General features: G+C 36.5%; 1 protein-coding gene across 1 annotated transcript; it reads right to left on the reverse strand.

Annotated features, from left to right (window-relative positions):
- Positions 1–15,269: 15,269 nt before the first annotated feature.
- LOC142632471 (uncharacterized) lies at positions 15,270–16,932 on the reverse strand. The gene is made up of 3 exons (XM_075806865.1): positions 16,080–16,932; positions 15,683–15,826; positions 15,270–15,562 (listed from the first exon to the last, which is right to left on the reverse strand). The coding sequence occupies exons 1-3, from the start codon at positions 16,930–16,932 to the stop codon at positions 15,270–15,272; spliced, it is 1,290 nt and encodes a 429-aa protein (XP_075662980.1).
- Between the last annotated feature and the right edge of the window lie 199 nt (positions 16,933–17,131).

Raw genomic sequence — 17,131 nt, forward strand, 5'->3', positions numbered from 1 at the left:
TAGGAATAAAGAAATATTAAAAAATAAATTTACATGTGAATATAATTGTGTAAATATTCATGGTTACTATAATAAAAATGTAAATATATACATTTAATAATTAATGTGGGTAGTTTTGAGGCTTAAATGCGTAAATTTGACACATTTTCTACTGTACACACTAATATTTGTTGCTCTAGTCATAACTAGCTAAAAGTTTAAAAATGTACATTGGATAGGTATAAAATTTTATTAACCAAAGTACATGCTCTACCAAGTTACCATATAAGTTTTAACTATCCTCTCTCTATATATATAGCACCTTGTGAAAAAAGAGAAAATGATTTTTTGGATAAATACAATCTGATTGATTTAAATATATGATGTCCAATGAATCCACTATCCACTCTATAATTAAAAAAATAAATTAATGAAAAGTGAGCTACTAAATTAGAAGTACAAAACTGAGGTATAATACCTTATTAGGTACTGTTTCTTAAGTTTCTTTATTAAAATTTAGTCATATGATTTTTTTTATTGGATGGAAGTATATTTTAAGTTAAGTAACTACATAACTGAATTTTAAAAGAAAAACCTAAAGAATAATACGTAATTATTGTACCTAAATTATACTCTAGAGTATAAAATTAGTAAATTTTAACTGTCATTTGGTCAAAAATTTTGGAGAGACTAACAAATAAAATTTGACATAATAACACAAAATAAAGTGTAAATGGCTTTTTATTTTCTATAAATGTCTCAGAACTAGTCAGATCTTTTTATATTATAGAAAGGTCACAGCTGCCATGAATTGCTGTTATCCTAGCCAGCTTTATGATATAGTTAGGAATTAGTTAGTCAGTCTGACCTGTTAATTTATCCGATATTGAGATATAGATTATCATTATTCTATTCCTATCCTAAATGGATTAGGACCAAGGAAAACTCACATTACCATATCTAGGCACGAGACTATAGTCCAGAGTATGGACTACTAGGGTTATTTTAGTCATTTGCGCAAGACAAAAAGAAAGCTGATTTTAGGGGGCGGTGCACAGGTGGGCGAATAGAGTAAAAGCAATAAAGCACATCCCAAAAACACGTGTGTGGCATGTTAATCTGTTTGGCAGGTTTTAGATTTGTTTGGAAAGATTTTTTATTTCCTTCTAACCTTTTTCTCTAAATAAATAAATAAATTATTTCTATATAAAAAAAAAAAGGCTAAAGTTCAGATTAGGCCCTTTAAATTTATATCAATTGCAATTTTCATCCTTAAATTTGATTTTTTTTTGGGTCCAATTTCTTAAGGAAAGTTTACAATTGTTGTCAAGGTATTTCTTATATTTACTATGGTTTAGTCTATTCGGTTGGCAAGAATTGGAGACAAGATTTCAAAACTTGCAAGAATTCCTACTAAAATTTGGGTGATTAAACGACTAAAATGGTAAGAATCAAAAAGTCTTGAGAGATCTCGAATTTTGCAATATATAAGTGCTTGAGATGATTTTAATTTTGCCTAATCGGTGTAATGGCAAGTTTATTAATGGCCTTTGTTAGGAATTGATTTGATTGGTTATAAATGTTGGGAGATAAATACCTTGGGAGATTTTTTGAGTAATTAATATAACATATAGAGACATATTTTAATCCAAAAGTCTTAAGTTCAATGGCTATATGCTCAATTATGTTATATTAACAACTTTTTTATCTAAAAAAAAACAAGAACTACTCATTTTTCTCATCACTATTCAACGTGGAACTTCACTCATATGTGTAACCCAATAATCTCCCCCTCACGTATGAGTTTTTGCCTCTCTGTGGGTTTGAAGACTTCTCCATGGGTCATGAACAAGCTCTACTCACCTCCTCTTGCCTAGTAAACTTTTTCCTTCACTAGTGCATCATTCATGGACCTTCACGTGTCAATCCAACACATCTTTTATCCTTCATGGGAATCTCACATTTCACCGTTGTCTAGCACTGTTGATAAATATTCTTTGTTGGGCCTTTTCCAATATTGTTTGTGTGGGATTTATGGGTTTTCTTAGTGCAATATACTCTCCTCGTTCCAACTGCGAAAGGAACTTCAATAACCTTGTCACCTTTGCCCCACACCACCTAGGCTCTAATACCAATTTTTGGGGAGATAAATACATTGGGGAGCTTCCTTGAATGTGAATATAACATATCAAGACACACTTTAACCCAAAAGGCCTAAGCTCAATGGGTATGTGCTCAATTATGTTATATTAACTACTCATTTTTCTCATCACTATTCAATGTGGAACTTCACTCACACGTATAACCCAGTAACAATTGTTAGGGACATTTTATATAATTGGTTAATCCTTTGACAAAATGCACTTTACTTGTAATTTGGTAGATCTAGGATGAGTTTAAGACTTCAAGAAACATGTTGTCCAAGTCAAGTGTTAAAACCATGAAGATCTGACCAAGAAACAAGTGAAGAAGAGCTGTTCATTAAAACTCGACAGAAGTCTCTACAGAATCCTTTCTATCGAGATTTAGTGTTGAAGCTCGACAGAAGCTGTTTCTGTTGAGACTTACGAAATCAAAATTTACATATTTGATTTTCGGCCCATGCTGAAATATTTGTATAGGGTTTATTTTCTCACAACCTTATACATATATAAGGCTTATTTTAAAGGCCGTCACAAGATGATGCGAAGAGCATAAAAGCAGATAGTGTCCTAGTCAATTTACTTGGGTAATTAATTAATTTGCAAGGGGTCAATTCATTTTAACCTAGCAAGTGATATTAGAGCGGGCACACTCTAATTATGTTTTAATCTTTACTAATCCATTGAACTTTGTTTGTCATGGATAGATGACAGTCTCTTATTATACATCCTTTATTTGATAGCACTAACTATGCATACTGGAAAGTACACATGAGAGCTTTCTTGCAGTCTTTAGATGAGAAGGTCTGGCAATCTATGGAAATTGGCTACGAGAAGCCAAAGGAAGCGCCGGCTAATTGGGATGAGGCCAAGATCAAAACGGCAAACTTCAACAACAAAGCATTGAATGCCCTATTCAGTGCGGTGACCAACGAGAAGTTTAAGAAAATATCCTCAACTGAAACTACAAAGGAAGCATGGACCATCTTCCAAACAACTTATGAAGGGACTAAGGCTGTCAAGGATTCAAAGCTTCAAAGGCTCACGACTAGCTTTGAGGAGATAAAGATGGAGGAGGATGAGACGTTCGATGAGTTCTATGCCAAGCTGAAGGACATAGTGAACTCAGCATTCAATCTTGGTGATTATATTCCCGAGTCCAAGATTGCGAGAAAGGTGCTTAAATCTCTCCCTGAGAGATTTCATGCCAAGATAACAGTAATTGAGGAATCAAAGGACATTGACATCATTCCTTTGACGGAGTTGATTGGCAACTTGTAAACCTATGAATTGAGTTTGACTAGACTTGGGAAAGGAACCAAAAGTAAGAGTATGGCACTGAAGGCCAAAAGTAATGAGACTGATGAGTTTTCAGATGATGAAGATTTCAAGATGAAGTCCTACATCATTAGGCGGTTCAAGAAGGTCATGAAGAATGCCAATGTGAAAGGTTTTGACAAGGACCGTAAGCAATCCAGTTCTTCTCAATTCAAAAGTCAAGACAAAGGGAAGAAGGATGTTAGGGATGGCGGTCAATATACTATTCCTTCTAGACCAAAGTGCTTCGAATGTCAAGGTCTTGGACACATGAAACAAGAATGTCCAACATATCTTAAGTCGATTGGGAAAAGCAAGGCTCTTGCTTCTACCTTGAGTGATACCAAGCCTGAGATTGAGTCAGATGACAGTGATGACGAGGGAATCTTGAGTGCTTTCACTGCCACAATGGATCCTACTGAGGGGATTGTAGAAGCAGTGGATGAAGAAGAGGACTTGGTGGAATCCAAGTTCGAGAAGATGGATGAATATGATGACATCCATACAACCTATGCAAAGTTATACAAGGTATCTGAAAAACATGAGAAGTAGTATAGGCTGTCTACTAAGAAGCTTAGTGAAGTGGAGATGGAACGAGATGAGCTCTTTACCAAGGTTGATGAAGCCTAGCAAAGAGTTTGCGTGTTGTGTGTGAAAACATAACAAGTGTGCACAAGTTTCTCATATCTCAAATCATCATAATATGAGAAACTTGTACACACTTGATATGTTTTCACACACAACACGCAAACTCTTTACTACTTTTGATACATGTGCAGATACAATGTGATTTGGCCATTATAGGAGATACATGTGTTGATATAGCTCACTAAACTATCTTAACTTGTTTTTGAAATATAAAATTGGTTAGACTTGTTTAGTATGTGTGTGTGTGTGTTTTTGGATCTATGGATGCTATGCTTATATGTTGAGAGATGTTTTGAGAGCTTAACATGTTGCTTGGATCTTTGTTTGAGTAGCTTGCTTATTGCATTTATCTTTATGTGTTTTTCCTCCATTGAAAAACTCATTTTCTTCAAGCATGACAACTCCTTGACAGATCCTCAACAGATTCCTTTTCTATCGAGCTTTCTTTCTTTAGCCTCAATAGAATCACGATAGATCTTTGATCCATCGAGATTTTTGGGTTTCTTCTCGACAGCTTCTCGATCCATCGAGCCAAATTTTTGTGCATTCTGTCTGATCGATAGATTCTCGATCCATTGAGGTGATTTTTGCCATCGACAGCACCTCAACAGATTCATTTCTGTCAAGATTTAGTGCTCGACAGATCCTAGATAGATATCTCGATCCATTGAGCTGTGTTTTCTATAAATAGCTGAAGCACAATTTCAAATCTCATTTTCTCATTTCTCTCTCGATAGAAATCTCTCTCTCCTTTGACCCAAACTCTCTCCCTCACTCAAATCTTCACTCCAATCAAGATTTCTGCCTAGTTCAAGCCTTATTCTTGTGGTAAGACCTTTATATCCTCCCTCCTTCATGCATTTCACACATTAGACCTAGGTTTTGGGGTTTTTGAGATTTTTGTGAAAATTTTGGGTTGGGTTGTGTTGATTTGTTGTTATATGCTCATGTATTGCAACCTCATTGCATTATACCAATGTTTCATGCATTTAGATGTATGTGATTAATTGTTTTTGTGAGTGCTGATAGGTTTGGATTGAGTTTTACCCTTGATGCTTTTAATTTTTGCACATAACATGTTCATGCATTTTTCATGCATATGTTCTTTCTTTTCTCTCCTATTTTAAGTATGTGTTTTGTTTCCTTCTTCTCTCTCTCTCTCTCTCTCTCTCTCTCTCTCTCTCTCTCTCGGATAGACTGCGTTATGACAACCAAACAACGCAAATCTACTCCAGCTTGGAACCCTCGTCAAGTTTCCGAGTCATCTTTTTCTTCTGATCCTCCCGTCCCTTTTCATATTCGGTTTCGTGATAAGAAGGCCCACACGTACTTCTTTAAGAACTTCTAGGAACGTGGTGTTCATCTAGAACGCCAGGTTATCTTGTCGAATTTTGCCGACACTCCACTACCCGAAGGCATTCGGACTCGGGGATGGGAATCTCTCTGTGAGAAAACCTCGTGCTGTCATGTTTATTCAGGAATTTTACTCCAACATACACTGCATCGATACCTTTGTGCCTTAGTTTGTTACTACATTTCGAGGTACACGTATCGTAGTTACTCTAGATTTTATATTCGAGGTACTACATGTTCCTAGGGTAGCGCATCCGGACTTCCTTGGCTGTGATCGTCTACGAATTGTGTCTAGAGATGAGCTTCTCTCTCACTTTTGTGAGACTCCTTCCATATGGGGTGGTAAGCTAAACACTCTATCACTAAGCCTTGTGCTCGTTTTCTTCTTTCTTTGATGAAGGATCTTTCTATAGACTTTCCTTCTCACTTTATCACATCTATTCTAGATGTGTATTTGGATAATGCTACCTGTGATAAGCTCATCTTCCCTTCGACTATCACGTGTATCCTCACACACTTTCACTTTCCCATTCCTCTCTCTCCTCTTTTCATCACCATGGGTGCCATCAGTGCAGGTTCTGTTTGGCGGAGCGAGGCCCAGCTTCGACCGAAGTGGCCCCGAGTAGAGATGACCGATCTAGCAGCTTTTGTTGTTCCACCATCTTCCTTGGCTCCTTCTACCTCCGCAGCTGATGGTGTGACCCTCGAGGCCATCATGGTGCAGCTTCAGCAAATGGAGACTGACTTTGGTGGTCATCTTGACTATCTCACCGATGAGATGTGTCAGATGAACACCCGAATTGGTTGTATTGCCCGTAGACAGACTCGCATGGCTGGCTTTGCTCCTTCTTCTTCTCATTCTCCAGAGGCCTCACCTGATGATGATGATGAGGATGATGGGGATAATGCTAGATCTTCCGGTGATGACGAGATGGCAACCTCTCAGTGACTTGCCCTTTGTCTTTTGTGACAAAAAGGGAGAGTAGTTTTGGGTTTGAGAGTAATCTTGTACTTAGGGGGAGGGTTAGTATAGGACTTTTTTTTGTTAGGGGGAATGTGAATATGTTTGAGGGATATAGTGAGGTTTATACGTACTTTTCTTTATTTTTAGTTACATTAGCCTCTTGTACACTGATCTTGTGACCATTTTTATTATGACATACATTGTACTTTTTTTTTCTTATATATGATGATGATGTATATTCATTTTCTTCACCTACTTCTACATGTGTTATTTCTTTTCTCTCTTTATACACATGTTTCTTTATGTACACAATCTTTATTTCTGTTTCACACATGATGCATTGATGAGTTTTGTTTAAGTGTTTTAGAAAGACAGGTTATGAAAGTTTATCTTGCCATGAACTCTCTTCTTGCAAAGTTTTTCAAGAGTTTATGTTAGGGTTAGATTTATTTTGTAATACAACAAGTGGTTATGAGTTTAGTGATTTAAGACTTCTCTCATGATTATTTGTTTTGTTGTGGTTTTGTCACGGATTGCCAAAGGGGGAGATTGTTAGGGACATATTTTATGTAATTGGTTAATCCTTTGACAAAATGCACTTTACTTGTAATTGGATAGATCTAGGATGAGTTTAAGACTTCAAGAAACATGTTCAAGTTAAGTGTTAAAGCCATGAAGATCTGACCAAGAAACAAGTGAAGAATAGCTATTCATTAAAGCTTGACAGAAGTCTCGACAGAATCATTTCTATCGAGATTTAATGTTGAAGCTCGACACAAGCTGTTTCTGTCAAGACTTACGAAATCAAAATTTCCATATCTGATTTTCGGCCCATTGTAGACACTCGATTTTGCACCCATGATTTAATCAAGGAGAATGACTCAAATGACCATCCATGTACCCCAAAAATCATAATTGCATCACATGCATCAATTTGTTCTTGCATTACATGCATCAATTTGTCTATGCATTACATGCATCATGTCATTCATTACATATCGTGAAAATGATCTTGAGATTCTAACAGTTGCAACGGTGTTTCCAGTTTCTAAATCAAACCATGGGATCAAAAGATATCGCATGATCAAGTTTACATGGTCCATATGCATTGTGTCTAGGTACAGTCGACCACACACGATTAATTTAAATTAATTTTGATTGGTTGAACAATTAAAGTTAATTAAATAATTTTGTGATTGATTGATAATTAGTGTTTAAGATAGGGATGCATGCATAGGAATAAAAGGGATGATTGGATAATAATAAAATTGTGAATAATTTGAAATTTTTCAAGATTTATTTTAAAGGATTTATCCACAACATAATTGTTCAAGATAATTGTTCTTGAAAAGCCTTAATTATCCAGAAAAGAGGTAAAAAATCATAGACGGAGGATGAAAACACGTCTAGATACAAGGATCGGCCAAAAAACCCTAAAAAAGGAGTCCAAATGGCACCCAAACACGAAAGCGCATTCGGCCTCTAAGAACCAATTCGGCACTTTTGGAGTGCCGAATGGCACATTTGGAGTGCCAATTGGCACTCTAAAAGTGCCAAATTTCCATAATGTGGGTTTTGGCCCAACGGCTTTCGGGTGACGATAAGACACAGCCTTTTTGACCTTTTCGCAAAAGGATGCGTCTGAATTCAAACCCTAATTGTCTATTACCTATTTTTTAGAGTCCTCTGGCCTCTATAAATAGAGGCTGAACCTCATAATTCAACCCATTTTTTCTACGCTCTAGGAGGCATACGTTTTAGGCTCTCAAATTGCCCATATTTTCTGATCCCTTCTCTAAGTGTTGTTGCTTCAATTAGGGTTTTTAGGTTTCAAAGAGAATTGCATAAATTTTTTTGAACCCTAAAACATCCTCTCAAGAACAAAGAGTGCTCACGCAAGAGGTTGTTTTTTAACCCTTTTTCTTATGATGTGATGATGCATGTTCCATCTCTTTCTTTCTTAAATAGTCATAATGTGAATTGTTGATTGTTGTTGTTTTTTTTATGTGATTGTTATAATCTCTTTCTTGAATATCAATAATTTGCATGTAAATAATTCTTGTTATTAAAATAAAACTGCATCTTTTTTAGATGTAGATCTAAATTTTTCTCAATATAAAAATAGATCTGCATCTTTTCTAGATGTAGATCTGTGTTTTTCTCAATATAAAAAAAGATCTGCATCTTTTCTAGATGTAGATCTGAATTTTTCTCAAACAAAAAGAGATTTGCATCTTTATGAGATGCAGATATAAGTTTTTCTCAAATCAAAATTGATTTGTATCTTTCTTAAGATACAAATCCGATTTTTTAATACATACAAATTGTTGAAATAAAGAAAGAGATCATGTACTACTATGTTTGTATTTGTTTTAATTCATGATTGCATAAATTTATATTATGAGTGAAACTCTCTTCTTAAAAAAAAACAACATATCAAAAATAGATCTGATTTTTTTTTGTCATTAAAAACAATTTTTTTTTTAAGTTCTCAAAAACAGGGATGTTTTTCAAATAAAAATCCATTTTTATCATCACAAAACTAATCTCAATTTTCATCTCCAAAAAACCATTTTTTTTATATACTACAAAACGATTTGATATTTTTCAAATAAAAATCCATTTTTTTACCAACTAAAACAGATTTGAGGCTTTTCGAAAGAAGAGACTTCATTCATAAACAATTTGTGATTTTATGTTTAATCTTTCATATGCTCAACATATCATTCATGTCATGCATAAAATGATACATTGGTCACAAAAGTCTAAAAGACCAGACTCTGTCTGGGCAGAATGGGTGCCTAACACCTTCCCATTCCATAACTTAGCATCCAGATTTAGGTCTTTCGTTATGTAGATCTAGCCTTGTCTTTGTTTTATTTTGGGCAGAATGTAACTAGGACAAAAAGCCTTGTAATTACTTGGTAGTTTGTAACTAGGACCCAAAACCATGTAATTCTTTAATTTTTCACTTGTGTAATTTTTTATTCAATCAATGAAGAGAATAATTCAGTCATATATTTAGTTTTTCTTATTTTTTGTATAAAAAAAAAAAAGTGGTGACTCCACACAATTTATCCAAAAAGACAGGTGCCCTAAAAGTTACCCGATTATCTTTTTTGAGGGACACGTCTCTCACAGTGATGACTCCGCTGGGGATGTCGAGGGCTAAGCTTCGTATTAGGCTTAAATGACCAAATACGTACCATTATTTTGCATGGTCTTGCATGATATAGTTGTTGTTTGTTTATTTATGTCTGATAGGATGTTATATGAATGTATTGTTTGTTAAAATCTTTCCTTAACTGTCATTGTGTGTGCCATCCAAACAATATGTAAACACCCATTTTCAACAACTTGTGGTGGTAGTAACCATAGATCACCGGTCTTCATTAGATTTGGGTACCTAGTGGCGAACTCACCAACTCATAGCCCGAGTCACTAGATCATTTCCTGTTGACTGTAATGAACAAACCATGCCATTCGGACCAACGTAATGTTCATTACATTCCAAGTTGAGAAGTGTAACGTCCTAGCTATGGAAAACAATAAAACAACAAACCCACCCTACAACATAATGACTTAGAACCTACCCTTAGGTTGGTCCTGGTTAACATTGCATTACATGTTGTGGTGTTTGTTTTGCTTGGTTGTTTGATGCAGATGGTGACCTAGCTTTAATTGACCCAAGAGAGCATGTTCTAGAAAGAGAAAGAGAGAGAAAAAGCAAGAGGGGAGAATTTGGTCAAGATCTGAACGAAGGTTGCAAAGAGGACCTAGGGCCGACACTCAAACCAGTAGCTCCAGTTCCAAGCCCATCACTCCCATCACAGTACTGAAAATCGTGAGCATAGAGGACACTCCAAAGCTACAACATCACAATCCCATGTCCGACTTATGAGATACTTTAAACTATAAATTGTGGGGTTTTTGCCTTGGAGGTTTTCCTCATTCGAAAACAAATCACTTTGTCAACTTTATTTTTCGTTGCATTTTATTTTAGTTGGTGATTTGTTTGTGCTGCCATGTTCATTGCATGTTAATTTGTATAATTAATAAACTTGGCTAATTAATCAATTAATACATCGCAAGGGGTCAATACATTCTTGGCCTATCAAGTGGTATCAGAGCAGACACACTTTGATTAGGGTTTAATCTTTGCTGTGTGATCCATTGACCCCTGTTTGTCATGAATAGAGGATAGTCACTCATCATACCTCCTTTATTTGATGGTACTAACTATGCATACTGGAAAGTGCGCATGAGAGCTTTCTTGCAATCTTTAGATGAGAAAGTGTGGCAAGCTGTGAAGATAGATTGGACCAAGCCAAAGGAAGCGCCGGCCAATTGGGATGATGCTAAGATCAAGACAGCAAACTTCAACAGCAGGGCATTGAATGCTTTATTCAGTGCGGTCACAAATTAGGAGTTTAAGAAGATATCCTCCACTGAAACTACGAAGGAAGTGTGGACCATCCTCCAGACAACCTATGAAGGAACCAAGGCTGTTAAGGATTCAAAGATTCAGAGGCTCACTACAAGCTTTGAAGAAATCAAGATGGAGGAGGATGAGTCGTTTAATGAGTTCTATGCCAAGCTTAAAGACATAGTCTTTTTTATTTTGTTGTAATAAATTGTGTGTTATACATCAAAAAATGTGTTCGTGTTTTAATATCATATGGGGTTGTAAAAATCCGAGCCTTTCTTAGTTTTTTTAATAAAATTCAATCGGGGTTTGTTTTCAAAATTCTTTTTGTAATTTTGTGATATTAATTGACAGCACAAGAACAATCTTACGCCTTCCTTTTTCTTTTACTTCTCTTTTCCTTAAAATTTGAATTCTTCATAGTCATCCTTAGTCTCCAACAATGGAGATTCTATTTTGAGGCATCGAGTCACCATCAATGGAGATTAAAAAAGTGGTTTGCAATAAGTGTATCTCTCTCACTCTGAGTATGATTTTTTTTTTTTGGTTATAGTAATGGGTTTTCATAGGCACATTTTGTGAATAGATATGTACATTTCTTATTTGTTTTTAATTTCATGTTGTTATTGGCTCCTTAGATTACTACTTGCTATTTGTAATTAAGGAGGCCTGGAAGTTATTCGACAAAGTATCCCATTGGATGAGTACTTTTTTTTCCCTTAATATGTCGTTTAGATTTTTATATCCATTATATTCATTGGATTTGGTATTTTACATTTTTTGTTTGAATGGGTGGGAATTTGTGGAACAAACTGTTTTGTCAACATGGTTTTTAGTAGGGTGATTTTTTTTTTGTTTTTGCTAGCACTGATTGAAGACATATTGTAGTTTGCTTAATATTTTGTTATTCATTTTCATTATTCCTATTTTTTTCATGACTTTTGTTTACTCTAACTATAATCTATTGAATAATAGATTTGGGTTTAAGCATTAAGAAGTTTTGCTGCGAGTGAAATAATTTTTTGGTATAAATATTATCACACCTCCTTGAAATTTTATGATTTGAAAATGTTTTTGAATTACGATGAATGAACACTATTAATCTTTACAAAAAAAATAAAAGAGCCTTTGAGCACGCGCTGTTTTACCAAGTTAACACTGTTTGACAGTCGTTGGGTATATATTAAAAAAACCAGTTAAATTAAAAAAAAAAAGCTTCCAACTAAGAAAAAACCTAGCGATATAGAGAAGCCTAAGACACGGAGAGAAATAGAGAAAGAGGCGATGAGGCCTGGGATACGGAGATGAAATAAAGAATAGAGGAGTCAGAGTTTAGCAAGATAGAGAGCCAGCACCACCGTCGGGCCCTTAACCGGTGGTACTCTGTTACAGGGTGAGTTCTCTTTTTTCGCTTTCTTTGATTTTTATACCATCAATTCTGATGCGAAGTATGGTGAGGATTCGAAGAGCACTATAGCCGCTGCCTGTAGCAGGGGATGTTATTGATGTGGATCCGGCTTCCAATCGTTTCACTCCTCCGCATTTATCAAGTACAAATTTAGGTTTTTGTTTTTAACCCTCTCTTGGATTCAGTTGTAGATTTCATTTGTCATTGATTGATTTCAATTCCGACCTGTAATAAAAAATTAATGGGTTTTTCTTTAGCTTTTCTTTTTTTGGGTTTGTAGGTGGAAAGGCAAATCATTGGAATTTCTGTTCTTAATTTTAATTTCTTGGGTTTTGTTTTGTTGATTATTGTTTTTTGGTTAGAACTTTTTTTCCCTGTCTTAGGTAGATTTTCATTAGATTTAGTTCTTGTTTGCACCTGAAATTTGAATTCATTTAATTGTAGCATAAAAAGCGGTTAAGAATTATGCACCAATTTCTTTTCTTCATACCCTTTTCTTATTTACTTAATTTTCTGTTTTATTTCAGATTATGAGAGATTTAATTTTTCTGTATATATGTTATGGTTTTATAATCTCTGAGCATCGTAAAACTCTTATATCAACATGAATTGCAAGTGTTTTAATATATGTGATTCTAATTTTGAACTCGATTGTAAGTGTAGATTGCAATTCATTTGCCTCTATTAGATTGCCGCTCTATTTAGTGCAGCATTATTTTGGGAATACAAGATTGATGAAAATTGAGAATGCTATGAGTGTAATATCTGTTGAATGCTATTTACAGGGGGCTGAAGGTAATATCTTTTTTTTTTTTTTTTTTTTTTTTCCGTGATAGCCTCTCACTCTCTTAGTATAAAAAAGAAAAATAACCAGTCAAAATACAATTAAAAGGCTTGCAATACTCCCAAAACAAAAACGCAGATACAGAGAGAGAAGGTGAGAGTTTGTAAGCCATCAACCGTTCCATCGCCAGACTTAGAGCACCAGAACTGCAACCACAGAGAAAGAAAAATCTATACGCATCAACATTGTTAGGCTATATATCTTTTTTTTTTTTTGATAAGTAATAAAGATGTATGTTCAAAAAACTACCTCATGCATAACGGCATAAGGCATATCAAAGATTACAAAAAGAGAGAAGAAAAAACAAAGAGAACACTAATTACAAAAGAGAGTACTTAGAAATATGGGGAGAGAATCACTAGAGGTGAGTTCCTAAGCCTTAGACTAGTCGAAAAGGGAGCCATTGAAAGAGGCGAGCAGCTAGTCATCAGTGCTTTCCATGTCCTTAAACGTCAGCCAATTTCCCTCCCTCTAAATACACCATATTAAGCACAACAGAGCTAAATTCTAAATGCTAGACGAATGCTTTCCCAACCAATTCCACCAACCAAAAAGAGTATCTGCAACATATCTTGGCAAAACCCATGAAATCCCAAAAGATATAAAAACTAAGCTCCACAGCCGATAAGCCTTTCCATAATGAAGTAACAAATGATCCACCGTCTCCCCATTACAAGACACATAATGCACTAGTCAACAAAATCAAACCCTCTACCTCGCAGATTGTCACCTATAAGAATCTTGTCCCATATGGCGGTCCAAACAAAGAAAGAAACATGCCGAGGAGCCTTAACCTTCCAAATACCTTTCCAAGGAAAGATAATAGGCATGGGACCTCGAAGTTTATTATAAAATGAGCGGATATCAAAATCCCCATTATTCGTTAACTTCCATCTCATACGGTCTCCATTCTCAGTTGGAGGTAAATTAGAACCCAACGTACTAAGAAAATCATCCACAACACCCATCTCCCAATCATTTGGTCTCTGTATGAAGCAGACATCCTAGCTTCTCCATTCCTCTATCCCCAACTGCTCCAGACAAGAGGCCACAGAGGCTGCTTTATTGGAAGCAATCCCAAATACAGCCGGAAAGGTTAGTTGGAATGGTGAATCCCCACACCACCTATCTGTCCAAAACTTCACTCTATCGCCCACTCCGACCTCAAACTGAATATTTTTGTTAAAAACCTCCCAACCCGTCCGGATACTTCTCCACAAACCACACCCATGTACACCTCTACCTAGCTTAGATGTCCATCCCCCCCACTCTTCCCCAAAGCCTTCTCCAAAGCTATAACCCTTCTCCAAAGCCATAACCCTTCTCCAAAGCCTTGTCTCCTCAACCCCAAATTGCCATAACCATTTCCTTAGTAAGGCTTTATTAAAAGTAGTTAATTTCCTTACTCCTAACTCACCCTTTTCCACAGGTGCACACACCTTATCCCACTCCACCAAATGTGTCTTGGATTCCCCCCTACAAAAAATCCCTTTGCAACTTCTCAATTTTATTGGCCACATGTGTAGGCATAGTAAAAAGAGATAAAAAGTAAGTTGGAAGGCTAGATAACGTACTCTTGAGCAACATCAGTCGTTCTCCTTTTGACAAATAAAGCCTCTTCCACCCAGCCAACTTACGCTCTATTTTCTCCAAGATATGATTCCAAATAGTAGGAGACTTGTAGGAAGCCCCCAAAGGCATACCAAGATAGGTCATAGGCAAAGACCCAATCCTACAACCCAAAATCTCTGCCAAGACATGGACATTATGAACCTCCCCAATAGGAACCATCTCACTCTTCAAACCATTTACCCTTAATCCTGTCACAGCTTGGAAACAAAGTAGTAGCATCTGAACATGTAAAGTATGCTCCACATTTGCATCACAAAACAAAATCATATCGTTTGCAAACAAAAGATGTGATACACATTCCCCTCCACCCTGTCTACCATCAGCCCTAAAACCATGAAGTAAACCAGCACCTTCAACTCTTTTCATCATCCTACTGAAAACCTCCATCATAACCAAAAACAACATAGGAGATAACGGGTCCCCTTGTCTCAATCCCCTTGAGCTTCCAAAAAAGTCAGCTGAAGACCCATTAACCAAGATAGAGAATTGAACTATAGATATACAAGTACGGATCCATCTACACCACTTCACCCCAAATCCCATTCTCTTTAATAAATCTAGAGAGCCTCCCAATTCACATGATCATAGGCTTTCTCAAGATCCAGCTTACAAATAACCCCCAAAATCTTACTCTTCACCCGGCTATCAACACACTCATTAGCGATAAGAACTGAGTCAAGTATCTGTCTACCGCCCACAAAACTATTCTGAGACTCAGATATCAGTCGATCCAAAACCTCTTTCAAGCGATTTGCATAAACCTTGGCCAAGATCTTATATACACTACCCATCAAGCTAATAGGTCTGAAGTCACGGATATTGGAGGCACCATTCTTCTTAGGGATTAAAGCTATGAAAGTTGCATTAAGAGATTTTTCAAACTTACTATGTTGATAAAACTCTTCAAACACAGCTAAAACATCATTTTCCACAACTCTCCAACAATGGTGGTAGAAGGCCATAGAGAAACCATCAGGACTTGGGGCTTTATCTCCTTCTAGCTCTTTGACAACTCGAAGAATCTCCTTCTTTTCAAACCTCCGTTCAAGCCATTCCCTTTCCAACCCCTCAATCTGATCAAACTCCAGGCCTTCCACAAAAGGCCTCCACTCCTCTGTCTCCGTATACAATTTTTTATAAAACTATACTACTTGGTCTGCCACCTCTGAGTCTTCCTCATAAATAATTCCATCCACCTCCAACATACTAAGATGATTATACCTTCTTCGATAATTAGTTACCTTGTAGAAGAACTTAGTATTGTTGTCTCCTTCCTTGATGCAAAGCATCCTCGAAATTCTGTCTCCCTGAGATTTCTTCCAAAGAAAGAAGGTTCTCTATTTGAGATCTCACCCCAACCCTCTCACTCATCTCCACTTCAGAATCGCCAAACTCTCCATCCTTAGCATATAATAATTTCAAGGCCTCTAATAATTCTTTCTTTTGACGGCCTACATTTCCAAACTCACTACGGTTCCATTGAATAATGTCTCCTCTCAGAGCCTTCAACTTCTTGGCAAGCACATAACTAGGAGTACCTGAGAAAGAATGTTGACTCCACCAAGAATGAACCCTATCTGTAAATCCAGCCATCTTTAACCACATATTCTCAAACCTAAAAGGACTCTTCCCCTTCGTTATCACCCTTGCCTCCACTAGAATAGGAAATTGATCTGAAACTAGGCGAGGTAAAACCCGTTGGATTACATCCGGGTAGTGGTCTTCCCAATCATGAGATACTAGAGCTCTGTCTATCCTAGACATTGAAGGCTGATCTGACCCACTATACCAAGTATAACTCCCTCCCTCCAACGGTAAGTCTTTCAAATTAAGCTCCTCAATAAACTCAGAAAAAGTCTCCATAGCCGAAGTAAGACGCGATCCACCTAATCGTTCACTTGGGAAGCGAACGATATTAAAATCCCCTATGTAACACCATGGAACATCCCAATATTGCTGAATTCCTATCAGCTCATCCCACATCTGCCCCCTCAATTTATTATGATTTGGGCCATAAACCCCAGAACATGCCCAAACAAAACCATCCCTCACATCCTGCCACCGAACCGACACGAAAAAGTAACCCACCATAACCTCTAACTTTTCTAAAACCCTCCTATCCCACATCATCAAAACCCCACCAGCCGTTTGATCCGCATCCAAGGCCACCCAGTCCATATAAGGACAACTCCACAGGCTGCAAACCATCCGTCTATCCATGCCCGCAAGCTTAGTCTCTTGAAGGCAGACTACATCACAATTCTACTCTCGTAGTAAATTTTTAACTACCAAACGTTTTCGCAAATCATTCAATACGCAAACATTCCATGAAACCAGCTTTATCTTCATAAAAACTGTTAACTCCCTACTGCAACCTCTGTATAACAGTCCAATAAAACTACCTACCATCATAATTAAC

The sequence above is a fragment of the Castanea sativa genome, chromosome 4 (genome assembly GCF_040712315.1).
Source record: "Castanea sativa cultivar Marrone di Chiusa Pesio chromosome 4, ASM4071231v1".
NCBI lineage: Eukaryota > Viridiplantae > Streptophyta > Magnoliopsida > Fagales > Fagaceae > Castanea > Castanea sativa.